This window comes from Somniosus microcephalus, chromosome 21 (genome assembly GCF_052327205.1).
Source record: "Somniosus microcephalus isolate GS21.2 chromosome 21, FLI_Smic_1.0, whole genome shotgun sequence".
Classification (NCBI taxonomy): Eukaryota; Metazoa; Chordata; class Chondrichthyes; order Squaliformes; family Somniosidae; genus Somniosus; species Somniosus microcephalus.
Genome location: NC_141007.1, coordinates 27,874,595 through 27,899,596, shown reverse-complemented (window position 1 = coordinate 27,899,596; position 25,002 = coordinate 27,874,595). Strand labels below are relative to the sequence as shown.

General features: G+C 53.8%; 1 protein-coding gene across 1 annotated transcript in view; it reads right to left on the bottom strand.

The window, feature by feature from the left end:
- glp2r (glucagon-like peptide 2 receptor) overlaps positions 1-25,002 on the bottom strand; it is an 82,149-nt gene that overhangs the window by 45,262 nt on the left and 11,885 nt on the right. The window contains exon 2 of the mRNA XM_085963361.1: positions 24,407-24,500. Within this exon, the coding sequence (XP_085819487.1) occupies positions 24,407-24,500 (94 nt within the window). The remainder of the gene's footprint in view (positions 1-24,406; positions 24,501-25,002) is intronic.

Genomic DNA, 25,002 nt, shown 5'->3' with positions numbered 1-25,002 from the left:
CTTTCACCCTCTTTTTTTCCTCTTGACTCGCTACCTCCGCCGGGCGCCGCAACCTTGGAGGCTTACCCCACCTGCAGGCCTCAAAGCCTCGGCCTCTCCTAGCCAGCCATGCCCGAGCTAGGCACCGCCCGTCCCGCGACCGCCGCCATCTTGGTAAAGGCTGGCGGCGTGGGACTGAGCCGAGCGTAGCCATCTCCGCCATCTTAGTAAAGGCTGGCGGGGCGGGAGTCAGCGCGCACGTCAACGTCGGCCCGGAGCGCGACCTGAGCTAAGGTGAGTCCGGCCGGGCCTCATGTGCTTAGGCCGCGCACCGGCCGGCCCTGAGGCGCTGAGCGGTGGAGGGAGGGAGAGGAGGGGGGGAGGGAGGGAGTGGAGAGGGGGGGGAGGGGGAGGGAGAGGAGAGGGGGGGAGGGAGGGAGTGGAGAGGGGGGGAGGGAGGGAGGAGGGAGGAGGGGGAGGAGGGAGGGAGGGAGAGGGTGAGGAGGGAGAGAGGGTGAGGAGGGAGGGAGGGAGAGGAGAGGGAGGGAGGGGAGAGGGAGGGAGAGCAGAGGGGAGGGGGAAGGAGGGAGAGGGGAGGGGGGAGGGGAGAGGAGAGGGGGAGGGAGAGGGGAGGGAGAGGAGAGGGGGAGGGAGGGATAGGAGAGGGGGAGGGGAGGGAGAGGAGAGGGGGGAGGGAGGGAGGGGAGGGAGGGGGAGGGAGGGAGAGGAGAGGGAGGGAGGGAGGGAGAGGCGAGGGGGAGGGAGGGGAGAGGGGGAGGGAGGGAGAGGAGAGGGGGAGGAGGGAGAGGAGAGGGGGAGGGAGGGTGAGGAGAGGGGGAGGGAGGGTGAGGAGAGGGGGGAGGGAGAGTGAGGAGAGGGGCAGGGAGGGAGAGTGGAGGGAGGGAAAGAGTGAGGGGGTGGGACAGGGAGGGAGAGCTCGCCTTCTTCCTTCCTTCCTTCCTTCCTTCGCAGGGGTCGATCGGGCCAGGCCTGAGGCGCTCCTTCCCCGCCCTCTCTCCAGGCTAATCCCAAAACTAAATCCAGCAGTCTCTCTCTCTCTCTTCCCCCCTGTCTCTCTCTTCTCCCCCCAGTCTCTCTCTTCTCCCCCCAGTCTCTCTCTCTCTCTCTTCCAACAACAACATGCCCTCAAAAAGCCCTCAGCACCACCGGGCACTCCAGCTGGTTATAAATAAGTCAATTGACCCCAAATCAATTACATTCTCTGTGACCTCCGATTCTTTTCAGGTACAGCCATAACTTATTACTTTAGGATTGGTAACTAAAGTAATTACAGACTAAAGTGAGGAGTGATTATTGCACACACTTATAGCGAGGGCTGATTGCTGGTGTTTGTTGGGATCATGTTTAGCATTACTGGTTTTCTGAATGAGATTTACCAAGCTTTTGATAATCAGCAATCAGTCTTGTGCCTCAACACAGAAGTCAAGAACCAGACGTTTCTTCATGAGCTTCTGATCTCTTCATCTCCTCAATATTGCTGTACTTTTCCCTAGCATGGGACCATCTTGGCAGCCACAGGAGGCATTGGTAATTGCTGTGATTAACTTCATAATCACACATTAAGTTCACAAAAATACTTTTATTAATACATATAGGCCTAGAAATTGGGTTTTTGGCTTAGCCAGGGCTTTTAGCGCCGGAAGTTAGTGCCGGCGCTAAGTCCCCCTGCGCGCGCCAAAAATTCAGCAGGGCCACGCCCAAACGGCTGCCGGCGCTACTGAAGGGTCTTTGCGGCGGTAAAATCGGCGCTAACTGCCGTTTCGCGCCGCAATTCCGGCGCTGCGGCACCCGATGCGGTGCGGCAGGCTCGGGAAGTGCAGGCCTCCTCCTTCCGTTAAGGAGGAGCTGCCTGCACCCGGCCGCGGCCCGCGCAAATCTGTCTAAAAATGAGCCCGGCACCTCGGACAAGTGCCGGGCTTGCATCTGTTCCGGGGGGTGGGGGGGAGAAGTCCGGGGAGGGAGCTGCGGGCAGGCGGCCGGCGGGAAAGCGGCCGGCCGCCGCGGGGCCTTTAATGCGCCGGCGCAAACTCATGCAAGACTCTGTTGCCAGAGTCTTAGTTGCGGCTGCCACGGGCGAGGCGGCCGCAACTGAATTTCGGCGCTAGGGCCCGTCGGCATGGCAACCGGGACGCTGCGCACAACCGATGACGTCATCGGTGCCGGCGCAGCGCTACCGGTGCAACGCCGATTTAGGGCCCCAGGGAATTTTTAAACTGGCCATAACTCTGGCGCTAGTCCCTCTAGCGCCTCAAAAGCGGCGCTAAGGCTAGTGAATTTCTAGGCCATAGTATTGCAGTTCTATAACAATGCAATGATCAATTCATAATGCATGATTATAATATTTGCAACACACATATGGTACATATTACACTGCCTCATGTATCATACAGGGACTATCTGCCAATCATATGGACACTGCATTAGTACCTGAAGTAATTAACCACTATTGACCCTGATCAGTCTACTGAAGAAAAGCGACTAACTGCAGATGGAACTACCAGAGATACTAGACAAGTAAATACCAACTCTGCCATTATCATCACAGCTTGTTCTGCTCTCAGATATGGAGGCTGGCTTTCTGTGCTCGCTGACCTACATTGGCTCCCGGTTAAGCAACGCCTCGATTTCAAAATTCTCATCCTTGTTTTCAAATCCCTCCATGGCCTCGCCCCTTCCTATCTCTGTAATCTCCTTCAACCCCACAACCCCCTGAGATATCTGCGCTCCTCTAATTCTGCCCTCCTGAGCATCGCTCAACCATTGGTGGCCGTGCCTTCTGTTGCCTAGGCCCTAAGCTCTGGAATTCCCTGCCTAAACCTCTCCGCCTCGCTACCTCTCTTTCCTCCTTTAAGATGCTCCTTAAAACCTACCTCTTTTGACCAAGCTTTTGGTCACATGCCCTAATTTCTCTTTATGTGGCTCGGTGTCAAATTTTTTGTCTTTTAATACTCCTGTGAAGCGCCCAGGGACATTTTACTACGTTAAAGGCGCTATGCAGCAGTTCAAGAAGGCGGCTCACCACCACCTTCTCATTAGGGATGGGCAATAAATGCTGGCCTTGCCAGCGATGCCCACAAATGAATTAAAAAATATATAAATATAAGTTGTTGTTGTTGTTTCATCTTTGGCTGTATGTCAGTTCTAAATAGTTAAGAACTGCCGCCACTCCTGCCCAAAAATTCAAGTGCAAAGGGCACCCAACTCAACAGTACGAGCTTATTTGCATATCTATTTATAGCAGTAAGTGCAGACTGGTCCAGGGAGGACATTAATGGTGGAGGAGGAAAATTATGTGTCAGTCAAATTTAAAGGGATGGGGTCAATTAAAGGGGAGTATCGCAATAAGGGAACAAAAAATTCAGAACGCCTTTAGAGGGTCTCAAAAGGCACCTCAACCCATTAACAGCCTTATGTAAGGTGGAAGAGGGCAGGGAATTGAGAAAAGTGATAGGCCAAAATAAAGGAAAGCTAGGTGTCAGCATGAGTGTGCAGACAAGTGACTGAGCAGCCCAACACCCGAGCCCCTGTGTGATGACTGATGGAGTTGAGGTGGTGCTGCATGAGGAACTTTTGTGGAGGACTGACTTCTATGCCATCCCACGGTACCACACTCCTAGCTCAACACTGCAGGATGTCTGGATGGAGGTGCAACCAAAGGTTTGGGCTGCAGCTGGGGTCAAAAAACAATGGATACAATGGATACAAACTCTTCTGAGAACCTAAGTGCCAGCAGGTTAAAAATAAATTAACCAAATTGCCCAGAATGTTACCTGTAACATTCAAGGCCTTTTAGATGACCATCCAGCTGAAGGTCCACCCCATAAAACCCTGTAGACCAGGTTTCCCAGGCAACCATGCCCACAAAATGGAGCAGGGGACTTATATGCGTCCTTTTAAAAGGTAACTAAAGCTCCTGCTCGTTTGAGATGGGAAGGCCCAAACAGAACCGGTTAATTCCGCTGTTCCCTTATTATGCCCCATGTGTCCATTTTTGGGCAGAATGGACACCAAAATAGGCTCCATAGAGTGATCTGCTAATGTGATCACGTAACTCATGCAGCTTACAGCATCAAGTAAACATGCAAAGAAATATAGAAAGGAATTTTGGCTTTTATCTGCTGTGGATGGTGCAATGAATTCTGATGCTACAGAAGTGTTATTACATGACCATCATTAAGAAGTTATTACTTTGTGAATTATGTGTTAGTTGTGGAACATAAAGAAAGCATTATGTTGCAGGAATTGACGAATTCCTAACCAATAACTGAGGCGATCAAACAAACAGGCCTTTGATGTAAAACTAAACGAGTTCAAACGGTTTGTTGAGATCGATACAGGAGAACTACGAAAACAGGTCTGTACAAGATGGAGCTTCCACGAGGACTGCCTGGGCAGTCACGTGGTTTGTGACGTGACATCATCGCGTTTGCCCGCGTTTTCCCGCACCCTTAAAGGGGCCACGCCCTGTGCATACAAACACTATATACAAAACAAAGTAATGTCTTACACAATGGTACAGGCTTAGGTTGGTGTTAGACATCGTTAAAGGGAATTATATAAAGTTGCCCAGAGTCATTCAGTGGCTCCGTCACATGCGCCCCCCCAGAAATCGCTTTAACAGACAAAGTCTTACCACCGACAAAGTCAAATGGCGAGGAGGTCCGATGAGCCTGTCGGAACGACTCCTGTACACCTGAGGTGGAGGCTGCTGGGCGGCTGGCGGTCTGGTGGGCGGTTGCGTTTGGGCTGCCAGAACGGCGATGGGTGGCTGACCTTGTCTCGGCAGTTGTGCTGTCTCGACGGGGCGGTCGAGGTCCAGATGTGCTGGCTTTAATCGATCAACTGAAATGTGATCCGGCTTACCACCGACATCTACCTTGAAGGTTTTGTCCCCTGCCTCCAACACGCGGAAGGGACCAGTATACGGGGCCTTGAGTGGATCCCTGTGAGTATCGTGGCGAATAAAGATGTATTCTGCCGTGTGAAGCTCCGTTGGAACATGCGAACTCTGCAGCTCATGGTGTGAAGTGGGCACCGGCGCGAAACATCTGGCCGCCTCCTGATGACTAGTAAGCTGGGCAGACGTGGACCAAGGTTTCGTCGATTCTGGTAGGAAATCCCCTGGGACTCGCAACGGTTGCCCATACACCGGTTCCGCGGATGAAGAGTGAAGGTCTTCCTTGGGAGCCATGCGAAGGCCCAACAGGACCCACGGTAGCTTGTCTGCCCAACCAGCGTCCTGGAGGCTGGCCCTCAGGGCGGCTTTCAGTGAGCGGTGGAAACGTTCACAGAGACCATTCGCCTGTGGGTGGTAGGCTGTGGTGCGGTGTAATTTGACACCGAGTCCTTGGGCCACTGCATTCCAGAGTTCGGAGGAAAACTGTGGTCCCCTGTCTGAAGAAATATCAGCAGGCACTCCGAAACGGGCGACCCAGGTGGAAATGAACGCCCTGGCCATGTCCGCCGAAGTAGTGGATGATAGGGGAACCGCCTCCGGCCATCTGGTGATGCGGTCAACCATGGTCAGGATGTGTGAAAAACCATGGGAGGGTGGGAGTGGACCCACCAGATCCACATTGACATGGTCAAATCGCCGCTCTGGCACTGTGAAGGTGGCCAACGGAGCTTTGATGTGACGCTGAACTTTGGCCTTTTGGCAGACCACGCAGGTGTTGGTCCAGTCGCGGACATCCTTGTGCATGCTGTGCCATACGAATTTCGCTGACATCAGCTTCTGGGAGGCCTTCATTCCTGGCTGTGACAACCCATGTATGACGTCAAACACTTTGCGGCGCCAGACGGCCGGTACGACAGGGCGAGGGTCCCGAACGGAGACATCACACAAGAGCGTGGTACCTGCCGCATGGAACTTGATGTCGGCCAACTGGAGGCCAGTGACGGTGGTTCTGTAGGCTTGGACTTCTGGGTCCGAGGCTTGATCCGCTGCCATGAGGGCGTAATCGATGCTTAAATGAACCATATTGACGGTCGCGCGGGAGAGGCAGTCGGCCACCAGGTTGTCCTTACCGGCCACGTGCTGTATATCCGTGGTGAACTCGGATATGTAGGTCAGGTGATGTTGCTGTCGGCATGACCACGGTTCGGCGGTCTTGGCCATTGCGAAGGTGAGCGGCTTATGGTCCACGAAGGCGGTGAAGGGACGTCCTTCCAGGAGGAAGCGAAAATGGCGGATGGCCAGATAAAGAGCGAGCAACTCCCGGTCGAACGTGCTCTACGTTCTCTCGTTCCGCCGTAGTTGACGGCTGAAGAATGCCAACGGCTGCCAGGTCCCGTTCACCCACTGCTCTTGCACGGCGCCAATTGCGTAGTCTGACGCATCGGTGGTGAGGGCGGTGGTGGCTCCTGGCAGCGGGTACGCCAGCATAGTCGCATTGGCCAAGGCTCTTTTTGTGTCGGTGAATGCCCGGGCCATGTCCTCCGTCCAGTCTACCATATCTTTGCCAGTCTTGCCCTTGAGGGCCTCGTACAGGGGCTGCATGAGTAGTGCTGCCTTAGGCACAAAACGGTGGTAAAAGTTTACCATGCCTAGGAATTCTGCAGGGCCTTAATGGTTTGCAGGCGTGGAAAGGATGTCACCGCGTCTACCTTCGCTTGTAAAGGAACTGCTCCCTCTGAAGTGATGCAATGCCCCAGGTAATCAATTTGTTGCAGGCCAAACTGACACTTGGCCGGGTTGATAATCAGGCCGTGTTGGCTGAGACGCTGAAAAAGGGTGCGTAGGTGACAGATGTGTTCTTCTTTGGTGGGACTGGCAATGAGAATGTCCAGGTAGACGAAGAGGAACTTGAGGTCCCGCAGCACGGAGTCCATCAGGCGTTGGAAAGCCTGGGCGGTGTTCTTTAAGCCAAACGGCATTCTTAAGAACTCGAAAAGGCTGAATGGGGTGATGACGGCGGTCTTCTGAACGTCTTGGGGATGAACGGGGACCTGGTGGTAGCCCCGGACGAGGTCGACTTTCGAGAAGGCAGTGTTCCCTGCCAAATGGGCGGAGAAATCCTGGATGTGGGGGATCGGGTACCGATCAGGAGTGGTGGCGTCGTTTAGGCGTCGATAGTCGCCGCATGGCCGCCATCCACCGCAAGGCTTCGGGATGATGTGGAGGGGTGAAGACCAGGGACTATTCGACCGGCAAATAATCCCTAACCGTTCCATGGTTGCGAACTCCGCTTTTGCGACCGCCGGCTTGCCAGGTTCCAGGTGCCAGGCCCGCGCGTAGACCGGGGGGCCGTTGGTGGTGATGTGGTGTTCCACACCATGTTTCGTGGCCGTGGAGGAGAACGTGGGTCTTGTGAGGTTGGGGAATTCGCCGAGCAGGCGAGCGAACTCATCCGGAGCCGGAAAAGCGCAGGTGACGGTGCGTGACATAGTGTTACTGCGGTAACAAGGGTAGAATGAAAAGTACCTGCGTTGATCAACTGCCGGTTCCTCACGTCAACCAGGAGGCCGTTGGTGCACAGGGAATCCGCGCCGAGAATGGGTTGTGAAACCTTGGCCGTCACAAACTCCCAGTGGAAACGTTGGCCCCCGAAACACACCTGCACCCGCCGTCTGCTGAAGGTCCCAATTGCTCCGCCATTGGCCGCTTCAAGGGCGAGGCCGTGAATCCCGGTCTGTACATCGAGGGCGGACGCGGGTAATATGCTGCACTGCGCCCCGGTGTCGCACAGAAAACGATGACCGGAGAGAGTATCGGTGATAAGCAGCAACTTGCCCGCTTTGCCGATCGCCATTGCGGCCGCGGGGCGCCCGTTAGACCCGTTCCTCGGTGGTCGTAGCTGTTTTTTTGGGGGGGAAACTGCAGGGAGGGCGGCAACGTCTCGCTTTTGCGCCGAACTGCGCGTGGTAGGAACATAGCCCAGCAGGTTGACGAGCTGGGGTGGCGTCTGTGGGGGATAGGCGCCTCGTGGTGGCGCAGTCCTGCTGAGTAACGGCGAAAATTTTGTCCGCCTCTGCCGCGAGTGGTGTGCAGTCCTCAACTTCGGATCTGGCCAGGGCGGCTTGCACCTGTTCCGGTAGCTGGCTGAGGAATAATTCTCGGAATAGGAAGCATTCCGGTTCGGAGCCAAGGAGAGCGAGCATTTGGCTCATTAACTCCGAAGGCTTGGAGTCCCCGAGCCCGGGCATAGCGAGCAGTCGACGGGCGCGCTCCCATTTAGTAAGCCCGAAAACTTGCAGCAACCGTGCCTTGATGGTTTCATACTTGCGCTCCGCAGGAGGGTTCTCGAGGAGGCTGATGATCCGTGAGGCGGTAGAGCCGTCGAGTGCGGAGACCACATAGAGATATTTAGTCTGATCCGCAACGATGTCCCTCAGGGCGAACTGGGCTTCAACCTGAATGAACCACGAGGTCGCTTGCTGCTCCCGGAACTGCGGTAGCTTCAACGAAACAGCGTTGGCCTCCATGCTGTGTTCTTTTTGCGAAAAACGTTCACAAAAGACGGGGTCACCAATGTAGGAATTGACGAATTCCTAACCAATAACTGAGGTCGACTCAGGCGATCAAACAAACAGGTCTTTAATGTAAAACTAAACGAGTTCAAACGGTTTGTTGAGATCGATACAGGAGAACTACGAAAACAGGTCTGTACAAGATGGAGCTTCCACGAGGACTGCCTGGGCAGTCACGTGGTTTGCGTCGTGACATTTTCGCGTTTGCCTGCGTTTTCCCGCGCTCTTAAAGGGGCCATGCCCCATGCATACAAACACTATATACATAACAAAGTAATGTCTAACACAATGGTACAGGCTTAGGTTGGTGTTAGACATCATTAAAGGGAATTATATAAAGTTGCCCAGAGTCATTCAGTGGCTCCGCCACAATGTCTTCTACTACAAGGTACATGTGAAATCCTTGTAATTCCAAACACCTCTTGTGCTTGGTTCTACGTTCCAGTGTAACAAAGTGACAAGGAACCATTCCCTGGCTGGTCATTTATCTAATTTCCGAGCATGCAACTGGTTATTAACTCTATTAAGAATTCTAGTCAATTTGGAACTGAATAAAATCTTTCCACCTTTTGCAAAGGATGGACGTTATCAAATTACACAGAGAGAGGCAAGGCAGCTGTGCGACAAACAAAATAGACAAGGGCATTTTCAGGATGGGTTTCAATGCAAACTATGGGAAGCCAAGTGTTTGATGAATGTAAAAGCTTTGTCAAACACAGATGTTGCTCATGGCATTCATCAAATCACGTCTACCTAACGGTGGTTCCCAACAATAAATGAATTCACAATTCAGAACTGGACTTTTATTGAGAGAGTTTCATCAACAATATCTTCATTATGTGTTGGTTCTTTCTTTTAATTCAGCCGTTTTGTTCAAAATAAACCTTTGAGCTGCAATGTAACTGGAGTTTCAGGAAACAGTGGCTGCATCTCAGTGATGTTTCCTTAGCATTCATTGTCCATTTTAAAATAAAATGAAAATAATTCCACCCCCGCCATTCATATCCACCCATTTTAAATGAGCTTTCCTCTTCCATTTTTGGTCTCTCTGTGTCCCCCAAACCATGAGGGTGGAGGAGGAATGATCCCAGCTTCCGCTGCTCTCGAGCTGGTTTCTAAGGGTTTTCATTTACTTATAGTGTATTCAATCAGAAGCGATTCATTTTCTGGATTTTTTTTGCATGGGTTTACTCGTTACACATTCTTGGAGCTGGGATGCATTGCAACTAATGGAGCACTGAGCAAACCGAACGCCAGCATTAATGGTTGTGAACCACTCATTAACCTCCTCTATCATCATCATCATCATCAACATCATCATCATCGGCGACTATCATCGCAGTTCCATTTGACCTTTCTCCACACCTATTTATTCAGTCGGACTGCCCATCGTTGAGCTGATTCCTATTGTAGCGCCAATATACAACGCCACACCATGAAGGAACATGGCTTCAAATCGCTCACATTGTTTAGCTCACAAGCTCTGCTATACTGCTGAGGGACTACGCCAAGCGAAGGCCAAGCGCTAGGATAGAAAGAGTAGCAACACTCCCCGAGCATGGTTAGAGTCACACTCCCAAAGCATGGGTAGAGTCACACTCCCCGAGCGAGGTTAGAGTCACACTCCCCGAGCACGGTTAGAGTCACACTCCCCGAGCACGGTTAGAGTCACACTCCCCGAGCGTGGTTAGAGTCACACTCCCCGAGCGTGGTTAGAGTCACACTCCCCGAGCGCGGTTAGAGTCACACTCCCCGAGCGCGGTTAGAGTCACACTCCCCGAGCGCGGTTAGAGTCACACTCCCCGAGCGCGGTTAGAGTCACACTCCCCGAGCATGGTTAGAGTCACACTCCCCGAGCGTGGTTAGAGTCACACTCCCCGAGCGTGGTTCGGGTCACACTCCCCGAGCGTGGTTCGGGTCACACTCCCCGAGCGTGGTTAGAGTCACACTCCCCGAGCATGGTTAGAGTCACACTCCCCGAGCGTGGTTAGAGTCACACTCCCCGAGCATGGTTAGAGTCACACTCCCCGAGCGTGGTTAGGGTCACACTCCCCGAGCATGGTTAGAGTCACACTCCCCGAGCAAGGTTAGAGTCACAGTCTCCGAGCGTGGTTAGAGTCACACTCCCCGAGCGTGGTTAGAGTCACACTCCCCGAGCGTGGTTAGAGTCACACTCCCCGAGCGTGGTTCGAGTCACAGTCTCCGAGCGTGGTTAGAGTCACACTCCCCGAGCATGGTTAGAGTCACACTCCCCGAGCGTGGTTCGAGTCACACTCCCCGAGCGTGGTTAGAGTCACACTCCCTGAGCGTGGTTAGAGTCACACTCCCCGAGCGTGGTTCGAGTCACACTCCCCGAGCGTGGTTAGAGTCACACTCCCCGAGCGTGGTTAGAGTCCCAGTCTCCGAGCATGGTTAGAGTAACATTCCCCGAGCATGCTTATAGTCACACTCCCCGAGCGTGGTTAGAGTCACACTCCCCGAGCGTGGTTAGGGTCACACTCCCCGAGCATGGTTAGAGTCACACTCCCCGAGCATGGTTAGAGTCACACTCCCCGAGCGTGGTTAGGGTCACACTCCCCGAGCATGGTTAGAGTCACACTCCCCGAGCATGGTTAGAGTCACACTCCCCGAGCGTGGTGAGAGTCACACTCCCCGAGCACGGTTAGAGTCACACTCCCCGAGCGTGGTTAGAGTCACACTCCCCGAGCGTGGTTAGAGTCACAATCCCCGAAAGCGGTTAGAGTCACATTCCCCGAGCACGGTTAGAGTCACACTCCCCGAGCGTGGTTAGTGTCACACTCCCCGAGCATGGTTAGAGTCACACTCCCCGAGCATGGTTAGAGTCACAGTCTCCGAGCGTGGTTAGAGTCACACTCCCCGAGCGTGGTTAGAGTCACACTCCCCGAGCGTGGTTCTAGTCACACTCCCCGAGCGTGGTTAGAGTCAAACTCCCCGAGTGTGGTTAGTGTCACACTCCCCGAGCGTTGTTCGCGTCACACTCCCCGAGCGTGGGTAGAGCCACACTCCCCGAGCGTGGTTAGAGTCACACTCCCCGAGCGTGGTTAGAGTCACACTCCCCGAGCGTGGTTAGAGTCACACTCCCCGAGCACGGTTAGAGTCACACTCCCCGAGCATGGTTAGAGACACACTCCCCGAGCGTGGTTAGATGCACACTCCTCGAGCACAGTTAGAGTCACACTCCCCGAGCGTGGTTAGAGTCACACTCCCCGAGCGTGGTTAGAGTCACACTCCCCGAGCGCGGTTAGAGTCACATTCCCCGAGCACGGTTAGAGTCACACTCCCCAAGCGTGGTTAGTGTCACACTCCCCGAGCGTGGTTAGAGTCACACTCCCCGAGCGAGGTTAGAGTCACAGTCTCCGAGCGTGGTTAGAGTCACACTCCCCGAGCGTGGTTAGAGTCACACTCCCCGAGCGTGGTTCGAGTCACAGTCTCCGAGCGTGGTTGGAGTCACACTCCCCGAGCGTGGTTAGAGTCACACTCCCCGAGCGTGGTTCGAGTCACACTCCCCGAGCGTGGTTAGAGTCACACTCCCCGAGCGTGGTTAGAGTCACACTCCCCGAGCACGGTTAGAGTCACACTCCCCGAGCACGGTTAGAGTCACACTCCCCGAGCACGGTTAGAGTCACACTCCCCGAGCACGGTTAGAGTCACACTCCCCGAGCGTGGTTAGAGTCACACTCCCCGAGCGTGGTTAGAGTCACACTCCCCGAGCGTGGTTAGAGTCACACTCCCCGAGCGTGGTTAGAGTCACACTCCCCGAGCGTGGTTAGAGTCACACTCCCCGAGCGTGGTTAGAGTCACACTCCCCGAGCGTGGTTAGAGTCACACTCCCCGAGCGTGGTTAGAGTCACACTCCCCGAGCGTGGTTCGAGTCACACTCCCCGAGCGCGGTTAGAGTCACACTCCCCGAGCGTGGTTAGAGTCACACTCCCCGAGCGTGGTTAGAGTCACACTCCCCGAGCGCGGTTAGAGTCACATGCCCCGAGCACGGTTAGAGTCACACTCCCCGAGCGTGGTTAGTGTCGCACTCCCCGAGCGTGGTTAGAGTCCCACTCCCCGAGCGTGGTTAGAGTCACACTCCCCGAGCGTGTTTAGATTCACACTCCCCGAGCATGGTTAGAGTCACACTCCCCGAGCGTGGTTAGACTCACACTCCCCGAGCATTGCTAAAGTCACACTCCCCGAGCACGGTTAGAGTCACACTCCCCGAGCGTTGTTAGAGTCACACTCCCCGAGCACGGTTAGAGTCACACTCCCCGAGCGTGGTTAGAGTCACACTCCCCGAGCACGGTTAGAGTCACACTCCCCGATCGTGGTTCGTGTCACACTCCCTGAGCGCGGTTAGAGTCACACTCCCCGAGCACGGTTAGAGTCACACCCCCCGAGCACGGTTAGAGTCACACTCCCCGAGCGTGGTTAGAGTCACACTCCCCGAGCGTGGTTAGAGTCACACTCCCCGAGCGTGGTTAGAGTCACACTCCCCGAGCGTGGTTAGAGTCACACTCCCCGAGCGTGGTTAGAGTCACACTCCCCGAGCGTGGCTAGAGTCACACTCCCCGAGCGTGCTTAGAGTCACACTCCCCGAGCGTGGTTAGAGTCACACTCCCCTAGCGTGGTTAGAGTCACACTCCCCGAGCGTGGTTAGAGTCACACTCCCCGAGCGTGGTTAGGGTCACAGTCTCCGAGCGTGGTTAGAGTCACACTCCCCGAGCGTGGTTAGAGTCACACTCCCCGAGCGCGGTTAGAGTCACACTCCCCGAGCACGGTTAGAGTCACATTCCCCGAGCATGGTTAGAGTCACACTCCCCGAGCATGGTTAGAGTCACACTCCCTGAGCATGGTTAGAGTCACATTCCCCGAGCATGGTTAGAGTCACAGTCTCCGAGCATGGTTAGAGTCACACTCCCCGAGCGTGGTTAGAGTCACATTCCCCGAGCATGCTTATAGTCACACTTCCCGAGCATGGTTAGAGTCACACTCCCCGAGCGTGGTTAGAGTCACACTCCCCGAGCGTGGTTAGAGTCACAGTCTCCGAGCATGGTTAGAGTCACACTCCCCGAGCGTGGTTAGAGTCACACTCCCCGAGCGTGGTTAGAGTCACACTCCCCGAGCTTGGTTAGAGTCACACTCCCCGAGCGTGGTTAGGGTCACACTCCCCGAGCGTGGTTAGAGTCACACTCCCCGAGCATGGTTAGAGTCACACTCCCCGAGCGTGGTTAGAGTCACACTCCCCGAGCATGGTTAGAGTCACACTCCCCGAGCATGGTTAGAGTCACACTCCCCGAGCACGGTTAGAGTCACATTCCCCGAGCATGGTTAGAGTCACAGTCTCCGAGCATGGTTAGAGTCACACTCCCCGAGCGTGGTTAGAGTCACATTCCCCGAGCATGCTTATCGTCACACTCCCCGAGCGTGGTTAGAGTCACACTCCCCGAGCGTGGTTAGAGTCACAGTCTCCGAGCATGGTTAGAGTCACACTCCCCGAGCGTGGTTAGAGTCACACTCCCCGAGCGTGGTTAGAGTCACATTCCCCGAGCATGCTTATAGTCACACTCCCCGAGCGTGGTTAGAGTCACACTCCCCGAGCACGGTTAGAGTCACATTGCCCGAGCATGATTATAGTCACACTCCCCAAGCATGGTTAGAGTCACACTCCCCGAGCGTGGTTAGAGTCACACTCCCCGAGCGTGGTTAGAGTCAAACTCCCCGAGCGTGGTTAGTGTCACACTCCGCGAGCGTGGTTAGCGTCACACTCCCCGAGCGTGGGTAGAGCCACACTCCCCGAGCGGGGTTAGAGTCACACTCCCCGAGCGTGGTTAGAGTCACACTCCCCGAGCGTGGTTAGAGTCACACTCCCCGAGCACGGTTAGAGTCACACTCCCCGAGCATGGTTAGAGACACACTCCCCGAGCGTGGTTAGATGCACACTCCTCGAGCACAGTTAGAGTCACACTCCCCGACCATGGTTAGAGTCACACTCCCCGAGCGTGGTTAGAGTCACACTCCCCGAGCGTGGTTAGAGTCACACTCCCCGAGCGTGGTTAGAGTCACACACCCCGAGCGCGGTTAGAGTCACATTCCCCGAGCACGGTTAGAGTCACACTCCCCGAGCGTGGTTAGTGTCACACTCCCCGAGCGTGGTTAGAGTCACACTCCCCGAGCGAGGTTAGAGTCACAGTCTCCGAGCGTGGTTAGAGTCACACTCCCCGAGCGTGGTTAGAGTCACACTCCCCGAGCGTGGTTCGAGTCACAGTCTCCGAGCGTGGTTAGAGTCACACTCCCCGAGCGTGGTTAGAGTCACACTCCCCGAGCGTGGTTCGAGTCACACTCCCCGAGCGTGGTTAGAGTCACACTCCCCGAGCGTGGTTAGAGTCACACTCCCCGAGCACGGTTAGAGTCACACTCCCCGAGCACGGTTAGAGTCACACTCCCCGAGCACGGTTAGAGTCACACTCCCCGAGCACGGTTAGAGTCACACTCCCCGAGCACGGTTAGAGTCACACTCCCCGAGCGTGGTTAGAGTCACACTCCCCGAGCGTGGTTAGAGTCACACTCCCCGAGCGTGGTTAGAGTCACACTCCCCGAGCGTGGTTAGAGTCACACTCCCCGAGCGTGGTTAGAGTCACACTCCCCGAGCGTGGTTAGAGTCACACTCCCCGAGCGTGGTTAGAGTCACACTCCCCGAGCGTGGTTAGAGTCACACTCCCCGAGCGTGGTTAGAGTCATACTCCCCGAGCGTGGTTAGAGTCACACTCCCCGAGCGTGGTTAGAGTCACACTCACCGAGCGTGGTTAGAGTCACACTCCCCGAGCGTGGTTTGAGTCACACTCCCGGAGCGTGGTTAGAGTCTCACTCCCCGAGCGTGGTTAGAGTCTCACACCCCGAGCGTGGTTAGAGTCACACGCCCCGAGCGTGGTTCGAGTCACACTCCCCGAGCGTGGTTAGAGTCACACTCCCCGAGTGTGGTTAGAGTCACACTCCCCGAGCGTGGTTAGAGTCACACTCCCCGAGCGTGGTTAGAGTCACACTCCCTGAGCGTGGTTAGAGTCACACTCCCCGAGCGTGGTTAGAGTCACACTCCCCGAGCGTGGTTAGAGTCACACTCCCCGAGCGTGGTTAGAGTCACACTCCCCGAGCGTGGTTAGAGTCACACTCCCCGAGCACGGTTAGAGTCACATTCCCCGAGCCTGGTTAGAGTCACACTCCCCGAGCACGGTTAGAGTCACACTCCCCGAGCACGGTTAGAGTCACACTCCCCGAGCGTGGTTAGAGTCACACTCACCGAGCGTGGTTAGAGTCACACTCCCCGAGCGTGGTTAGAGTCACACTCCCCGAGCGTGGTTAGAGTCACACTCCCCGATCCTGGTTAGAGTCACACTCCCCGAGCACGGTTAGTGTCACACTCCCCGAGCACGGTTAGAGTCACACTCCCCGAGCACGGTTAGAGTCACACTCCCCGAGCACGGTTAGAGTCACACTCCCCGAGCACGGTTAGAGTCACACTCCCCGAGCACGGTTAGAGTGACACTCCCCGAGCACGGTTAGAGTCACACTCCCCGAGCACGGTTAGAGTCACACTCCCCGAGCATGGTTAGAGTCACACTCCCCGAGCGTGGTTAGAGTCACACTCCCTGAGCGTGGTTAGAGTCACACTCCCCGAGCGTGGTTAGTGTCACACTCCCCGAGCGTGGTTAGAGTCACACTCCCCGAGCGTGGTTAGAGTCACACTCCCCGAGCGTGGTTAGAGTCACACTCCCCGAGCGTGGTTAGAGTCACACTCCCCGAGCGTGGTTAGATTCACACTCCCCGAGCGTGGTTAGGGTCACACTCCCCGAGCGTGGTTAGAGTCACACTCCCCGAGCGTGGTTAGTGTCACACTCCCCGAGCGTGGTTAGAGTCACACTCCCCGAGCACGGTTAGAGTCACATTCCCCGAGCATGGTTAGAGTCACACTCCCCGAGCATGGTTAGAGTCACACTCCCCGAGCATGGTTAGAGTCACACTCCCCGAGCATGGTTAGAGTCACACTCCCCGAGCACGGTTAGAGTCACATTCCCCGAGCACGGTTAGAGTCACATTCCCCGAGCATGGTTAGAGTCACAGTCTCCGAGCATGGTTAGAGTCACACTCCCCGAGCGTGGTTAGAGTCACATTCCCCGAGCATGCTTATCGTCACACTCCCCGAGCATGGTTCGAGTCACACTCCCCGAGCGTGGTTAGAGTCACACTCCCCGAGCTTGGTTAGAGTCACAGTCTCCGAGCATGGTTAGAGTCACACTCCCCGAGCGTGGTTGGAGTCACATTCCCCGAGCATGCTTATAGTCACACTCCCCGAGCATGGTTAGAGTCACACTCCCCGAGCGTGGTTAGAGTCACACTCCCCGAGCACGGTTAGAGTCACATTCCCCGAGCATGATTATAGTCACACTCCCCGAGCATGGTTAGAGTCACACTCCCCGAGCGTGGTTAGAGTCACACTCCCCGAGCGTGGTTAGAGTCACACTCCCCGAGCGTGGTTAGAGTCACACTCCCCGAGCACGGTTAGAGTCACACTCCCCGAGCACGGTTAGAGTCACACTCCCGGAGCGTGGTTAGAGTCTCACTCCCCGAGCGTGGTTAGAGTCTCACTCCCCGAGCGTGGTTAGAGTCACACTCCCCGAGCGTGGTTAGAGTCACACTCCCCGAGCGTGGTTAGAGTCACACTCCCCGAGCACGGTTAGAGTCACACTCCCCGAGCACGGTTAGAGTCACACTCCCCGAGCACGGTTAGAGTCACACTCCCCGAGCATGGTTAGATTCACATTCCCCGAGCGTGGTTAGAGTCACACTCCCCGAGCCTGGTTAGAGTCACACTCCCCGAGCGTGGTTAGAGTCACACTCCCCGAGCGTGGTTAGAGTCACACTCCCCGAGCGTGGTTAGAGTCACACTCCCCGAGCGTGGTTAGAGTCACACTCCCCGAGCGTGGTTAGTGTCACACTCCCCGAGCGTGGTTAGGGTCACACTCCCCGAGCGCGGTTAGAGGCACACTCCCCGAGCACGGTTAGAGTCACACTCCCCGAGCACGGTTAGAGTCACACTCCCCGAGCGCGGTTAGAGTCACACTCCCCGAGCGCGGTTAGAGTCACACTCCCCGAGCGTGGTTAGAGTCACACTCCTGGAGCGTGGTTAGAGTCTCACTCCCCGAGCACGGTTAGAGCCACACTCCCCGAGCACGGTTAGAGCCACACTCCCCGAGCGCGGTTAGAGCCACACTCCCCGAGCGCAGTTAGAGTCACACTCCCCGAGCACGGTTAGAGCCACACTCCCCGAGCGCGGTTAGAGTCACACTCCCCGAGCACGGTTAGAGCCACACTCCCCGAGCATGGTTAGAGTCACACTCCCCGAGCGCGGTTAGAGTCACACTCCCCGAGCGTGGTTAGAGTCACACTCCCCGAGCGTGGTTAGAATCACACTCCCCGAGCGTGGTTAGAGTCACACTCGCCGAGCACGGTTAGAGTCACATTCCCCGAGCACGGTTAGAGTCACACTCCCCGAGCGTGGTTAGTGTCGCACTCCCCGAGCGTGGTTAGAGTCACACTCCCCGAGCGTGGTTAGAGTCACACTCCCCGAGCGTGGTTAGATTCACACTCCCCGAGCTTGGTTAGAGTCACACTCCCCGAGCGTGGTTAGAGTCACACTCCCCGAGCGTGGTTAGGGTCACACTCCCCGAGCATGGTTAGGGTCACACTCCCCGAGCATGGTTAGAGTCACACTCCCCGAGCGTGGTTAGAGTCACACTCCCCGAGCACGGTTAGAGTCACATTCCCCGAGCACAGTTAGAGTCACACTCCCCGAGCACGGTTAGAGTCACACTCCCCGAGCACGGTTAGAGTCACACTCCCCGAGCACGGTTAGAGTCACATTCCCCGAGCGTGGTTAGCGTCACACTCCTCGAGCGTGGGTAGAGCCACACTCCCCGAGCGTGGTTAGAGTCACACTCCCCGAGCGTGGTTAGAGTCACACTCCCCGAGCGTGGTTAGAGTCACACTCCCCGATCCTGGTTAGAGTCACACTCCCCGAGCACGGTTAGTGTCACACTCCCCGAGCACGGTTAGAGTCACACTCCCCGAGCACGGTTAGAGTCACACTCCCCGAGCACGGTTAGAGTCACACTCCCCGAGCACGGTTAGAGTCACACTCCCCGAGCACGGTTAGAGTCACACTCCCCGAGCACGGTTTGAGTCACACTCCCCGAGCACGGTTAGAGTCACACTCTCCGAGCGTGGTTAGAGTCACACTCCCCGAGCGTGGTTAGAGTCACACTCCCCGAGCGTGGTTAGAGTCACACTCCCCGAGCGTGGTTAGTGTCACACTCCCCGAGCGTGGTTAGAGTCACACTCCCCGAGCGTGGTTAGAGTCACACTCCCCGAGCGTGGTTAGAGTCACACTCCCCGAGCGTGGTTAGAGTCACACTCCCCGAGCATGGTTAGATTCACACTCCCCGAGCGTGGTTAGGGTCACACTCCCCGAGCGTGGTTAGAGTCACACTCCCCGAGCGTGGTTAGAGTCACACTCCCCGAGCGTGGTTAGAGTCACACTCCCCGAGCACGGTTAGAGTCACATTCCCCGAGCATGGTTAGAGTCACACTCCCCGAGCATGGTTAGAGTCACACTCCCCGAGCATGGTTAGAGTCACACTCCCCGAGCATGGTTAGAGTCACACTCCCCGAGCACGGTTAGAGTCACATTCCCCGAGCACGGTTAGAGTCACATTCCCCGAGCATGGTTAGAGTCACAGTCTCCGAGCATGGTTAGAGTCACACTCTCCGAGCGTGGTTAGAGTCACATTCCCCGAGCATGCTTATCGTCACACTCCCCGAGCATGGTTCGAGTCACACTCCCCGAGCGTGGTTAGAGTCACACTCCCCGAGCTTGGTTAGAGTCACAGTCTCCGAGCATGGTTAGAGTCACACTCCCCGAGCGTGGTTGGAGTCACATTCCCCGAGCATGCTTATAGTCACACTCCCCGAGCATGGTTAGAGTCACACTCCCCGAGCGTGGTTAGAGTCACACTCCCCGAGCACGGTTAGAGTCACATTCCCCGAGCATGATTATAGTCACACTCCCCGAGCATGGTTAGAGTCACACTCCCCGAGCGTGGTTAGAGTCACACTCCCCGAGCGTGGTTAGAGTCACACTCCCCGAGCGTGGTTAGAGTCACACTCCCCGAGCACGGTTAGAGTCACACTCCCCGAGCACGGTTAGAGTCACACTCCCGGAGCGTGGTTAGAGTCTCACTCCCCGAGCGTGGTTAGAGTCTCACTCCCCGAGCGTGGTTAGAGTCACACTCCCCGAGCGTGGTTAGAGTCACACTCCCCGAGCGTGGTTAGAGTCACACTCCCCGAGCGTGGTTAGAGTCACACTCCCCGAGCACGGTTAGAGTCACACTCCCCGAGCACGGTTAGAGTCACACTCCCCGAGCACGGTTAGAGTCACACTCCCCGAGCATGGTTAGATTCACATTCCCCGAGCGTGGTTAGAGTCACACTCCCCGAGACTGGTTAGAGTCACACTCCCCGAGCGTGGTTAGAGTCACACTCCCCGAGCGTGGTTAGAGTCACACTCCCCGAGCGTGGTTAGAGTCACACTCCCCGAGCGTGGTTAGAGTCACACTCCCCGAGCGTGTTTAGGGTCACACTCCCCGAGCGCGGTTAGAGGCACACTCCCCGAGCACGGTTAGAGTCACACTCCCCGAGCACGGTTAGAGTCACACTCCCCGAGCGCGGTTAGAGTCACACTCCCCGAGCGCGGTTAGAGTCACACTCCCCGAGCGTGGTTAGAGTCACACTCCTGGAGCGTGGTTAGAGTCTCACTCCCCGAGCACGGTTAGAGCCACACTCCCCGAGCACGGTTAGAGCCACACTCCCCGAGCGCGGTTAGAGCCACACTCCCCGAGCGCGGTTAGAGTCACACTCTCCGAGCACGGTTAGAGCCACACTCCCCGAGCGCGGTTAGAGTCACACTCCCCGAGCACGGTTAGAGCCACACTCCCCGAGCATGGTTAGAGTCACACTCCCCGAGCGCGGTTAGAGCCACACTCCCCGAGCGTGGTTAGAGTCACACTCCCCGAGCATGGTTAGAGTCACACTCCCCGAGCGCAGTTATAGCCACACTCCCCGAGCATGGTTAGAGTCACACTCCCCGAGCACGGTTAGAGTCACACTCCCCGACCGTGGTTAGAGTCACACTCCCCGAGCGCGGTTAGAGCCACACTCCCCGAGCATGGTTAGAGTCACATTCCCTGAGCATGGTTAGAGTCACACTCCCCGAGCGCGGTTAGAGCCACACTCCCCGAGCATGGTTAGAGTCACACTCCCCGAGCATGGTTAGAGTCACATTCCCCGAGCATGGTTAGAGTCACACTCCCCAAGCAAGTCTGCAGTAATCACCATACAAATCATAGCTTGATTGCACAGAATTCCTAAGTATAAATTCAGCCTTGCATTGTGAAAAACTAGTGCCATCAAAACGTCAGCCTTTGGGTGCTTATCTGGAATAATTATTAACAATCAAAACCCACTTGAAACATGCAGCCTTTATCCTCCCAATATTAAAAAGAACTCACTTCAATATTATTGGCAGTATTAAACAGCCATAAATGCTCATTGCTGTAACACGTGGGGTCATTTTCTGATTTTACATTTCTAGCGGGGCACCTCATGCACCAGGGAATACAATTCAGACCCACCTTGCGCGTGACTTTCTTACCAGTTAATACATTGCATGCGACACATGCAGATATTTCCAATATGTGCTTCTGGTGGTTGAGGCTACTCTCCAGGAGAGTGAGGTTGGAAAATTACCCATATGAACCAGCAATAAAGTTCTTTCAGCCTATAACAAACCATGAATGGAAAAAGCCCGTTTTGAACCCCGTCTTTGTGTCCTAACTAACTGTTGTCGCAACTTTCTTTTTTAATTTATTCCACTCGTCGCCTAACGTTGCTAAGTCACACCGTGTACGGTTCCATGGACAATAACCACCATCCACCATCTTACCTTATTCGCGAGGGCAATGCAGGTTTAGATTGTCAGTGGTTCAATTCCCCATGGCCAAACCAGATTCTGCCCTCACTTGGCACCCACACACATGGATAGGAGTCACTGGATAGCGATCAGGAGCAGCAACCTTCATTTATTATTTTTTATCCTTTCCTAACCCATGGGTCAATTATGATATCCCTTCTGCCTCCCAGTTGGGAGCAGTGAATGCAGCACAAGTCAGGGTCTGAACCTGGGACTGCTATGTTTTGTTCCACACTAGACATTGCATTTACCAACTAAGCTATCGTGATAGCCAATGTTTCCTCTTATAGCTGAGGAAGGTGGAATAGTGTGGGCATTCGACTCTTCCATGATTGTATGGGACAGGACAGGTCTTGGGCATTTGTTTCTGAGATGAAGCACCACAAGGATGCCTAGTTACATTTTGTTGAGATATTTGCTAAGTGAATAGGACTTGAATTGCTACTGTGATGGTCTTCTTTCCTCTATTTTAACCGAGGCATTAACCCATTTAAAATAAACTGAATTAGCAAATAAATATCAAATGAATGTTAAGCATTCATCCAATCTTATCACCAATAGTAATTCTGAGCCTTTAGGGACAATTCACAATCAGCCCTAGTATTTGAGACAGTGTGAAGTAAGAACATGTGAAACTAAGATAAGCTCATCACAGTTTGTAAGTAAATGCTATTGGAAGCTTTTCAAGTCCAGGGAAAAAAATCCAGAAACCTGGACTTGGAGGACAGCCATCTAGTGATCCAGTCTAAAATACCAACAGAAAATGCTGGAAAAACTCAGCAGGTCAGGCAACATCCGTGGAGAGAAATTTGAGTTGACGTTTCGGGTCGAACCCTTCTTCAAAACTGGTCCATCTCCTAACGGCCCTACAGGGAACTTTTGAAACTCATCCCATGAAGGCAGACAGATTTGAACGACATTTCAAGTTGGGATGCAGACCCAAAACCCTCCCAGATGGAAGTCTTTACCAGTTTAATTTGCTATTACTCGGTTACCTGTGCAAACTCTTTCTAAGGTCATAAATTACACATAGTAATTACAGTAGAGTTTGAGGTAAATAATGGCCTTGTTGCCCAAACAACCAAAAAACACAACTCTCAAGTAGAAAGCCATGAATTTTAAGTCCCGGATTTCCAATTAATCAAATTGACTTTACCCGATCTAATGAGTTTGCTCCGACCATTGGATAAAGTGCATGCGGTAGTGAGTCATTTAATTTCCGAAAGAAGAAAAACATTGGATGGACCTGAGTTGCCTGGCTCAGAGTTTGCCTCCGATCGTGGAAATTCTGTGGTCCGAAGTATGCCAGGTTGTCTATTTCTGGAGAGGTGCGGTGGATGTGTGGAGAGGAATGACACACAAGGAAGAAATGTCAGGGTAACCGGGAGGAAAATCAATAGCTGAAATGAAAGGCCTTTTCTTGTATTCAGACCCACCGCGCCACCAGATATTTGAACCATCAAAATGTTTGAACAAATTTGTACCATGGAGAGGCATATGGCACACATCCAAAATAACGGGTTTTGTTCTTTCTGCGCCAGATAAGGTACTACACAGAAGAGGAAGGCATTCCATTTTTTTTTGGTGGGGAGGTGGGAGTAGCATTGCCTCCTCTTCCCTGCTGGAACTTTGTTTCCTACTGGTTAATAGGTGGTACTGGAGAAGCCCAGTGCTAAGACCATGCCACCCTCCTAACTGGAAGAGCACGCTTGGTGAGCAGTACCCCAGGAGACAATGGGGAACACAACATCAAACAAAACATACCATGCTTGAAGAATTTGCACAGATTCGTGTTCTGGTGCCTATGTTAACATAGAAACATAGAAGATAGGAGCAAGAGTAGGCCATTTGGCCCCTCGAGCCTGCTCCGCCATTCAATGAGATCATGGCTGATCATCCAAACTCAGTACCCTGTCCCTGCTTTCTCCCCATATCCCTTGATCCCTTTAGCCTTAAGAAATATATCTAACTCCTTCTTGAATATATTTAATGAATTGGCCTCAACTGCCTTCTGTGGTAGAGAATTCCACAGGTTCACCACTCTCTGGGTGAAGAAATTCCTCTTCATTTCTGTCCTAAATGGCTTACCCCTTATCCTTAGACTGTGACCCCTGGTTCTGGACTCCCCGACCATCGGGAACATCCTTCCTGCATCTAGTCTGTCCAGTCCTGTCAGAATTTTATAAGTTTCAATGAGATCCCCTCTCATTCTTCTAAACTCCAGCGAGTCTAAGCACAATTGACCCAATCTCTCCTCATACGTCATTCCTGCCATCCCAGGTATCAGCCTGGTGAATCTTCGCTGAACTCCCTCCATGGCAAGAACATCCTTCCTCAGATAAGGCGCCCAAAACTGCACACAATACTCAAGATGTGGTCTCACCAAGGCCCTGTACAACTGCAGTAAGGCATCCTTGTTCCTGTACTCAAACCCTCTCGCTACGAAGGCCAACATACCATTTGCCTTCTTAACCGCCTGCTGCACCTGCATGCTTACCTTCAGCGACTGGTGCACAAGGACACCCAGGTCTCGTTGCACTTCCCCTTCTCCCAATCTATTGCCATTCAGATAATAATCTGCCTTCCTGTTTTTGACATCAAAGTGGATAACCTCGCATTTATCCACATTATATTGCATATGTCATGCTTCTGCCCAATCACCCAACCTGTCCAAATCATCCTGGAGTTTCTCGGCATCCTCCTCACAGCACACACGCCCACCCAGCTAAAACAGCAGAAAGGCGTTCACCTCAACAGGAGCTTCCCCCAACAGTGCAAAGGGTTAAAATGTTTAAACAGAATACTTTTAATACTTTTAAATAAATCTTACTATCAAGTTGAGTTGCTCACCAGTTTTAGCACTGGCCTGGGTTAGGTTTTGCAAACACTGATCTTTATATAAGGACCAGTTACTGATCGTGTCCTCCAGCATCGAGCCACTGACCTGCAGAATAAACAGGATGGAACATGTAAACAAGTCCCTGTAAGAAAGTTAAACAAGCAAAATTCTTTACGGATTACCAAAGGAGAAGATTACCGCCATGAGGTTGTTTTGTGTGGAAAGCAATATAGTCAATTCTAACTGAAGTGAATACCTAAACATTATTCCTTGGTTTATCTCCCCTTCTAGTCTTCAACCCTTGTGGTGTCATGCACTATATCTTTGGCCCTTATCTAAGTTTCACAAAAAAATGTAGCAGTTATGTTAAAGGAATGATACAGCAAAATAAAAACCACAAAAACTTTAGTATCAAGGCCCTGCTTGAACAATCTGCTTAACAAAATTAAGGTCAGTTGATTTTATTGATTTATTATCTAGCTAGAAATATCATTTTGGATTCCCAGGCTACTAGACTATTCCAGCATGCATCTAGTGTGGTAGCAGTAACCTATACTTTTATTTTTTTTAAATATTTTTCTCAGCAATTGTTAAGAGCGAACTTTTA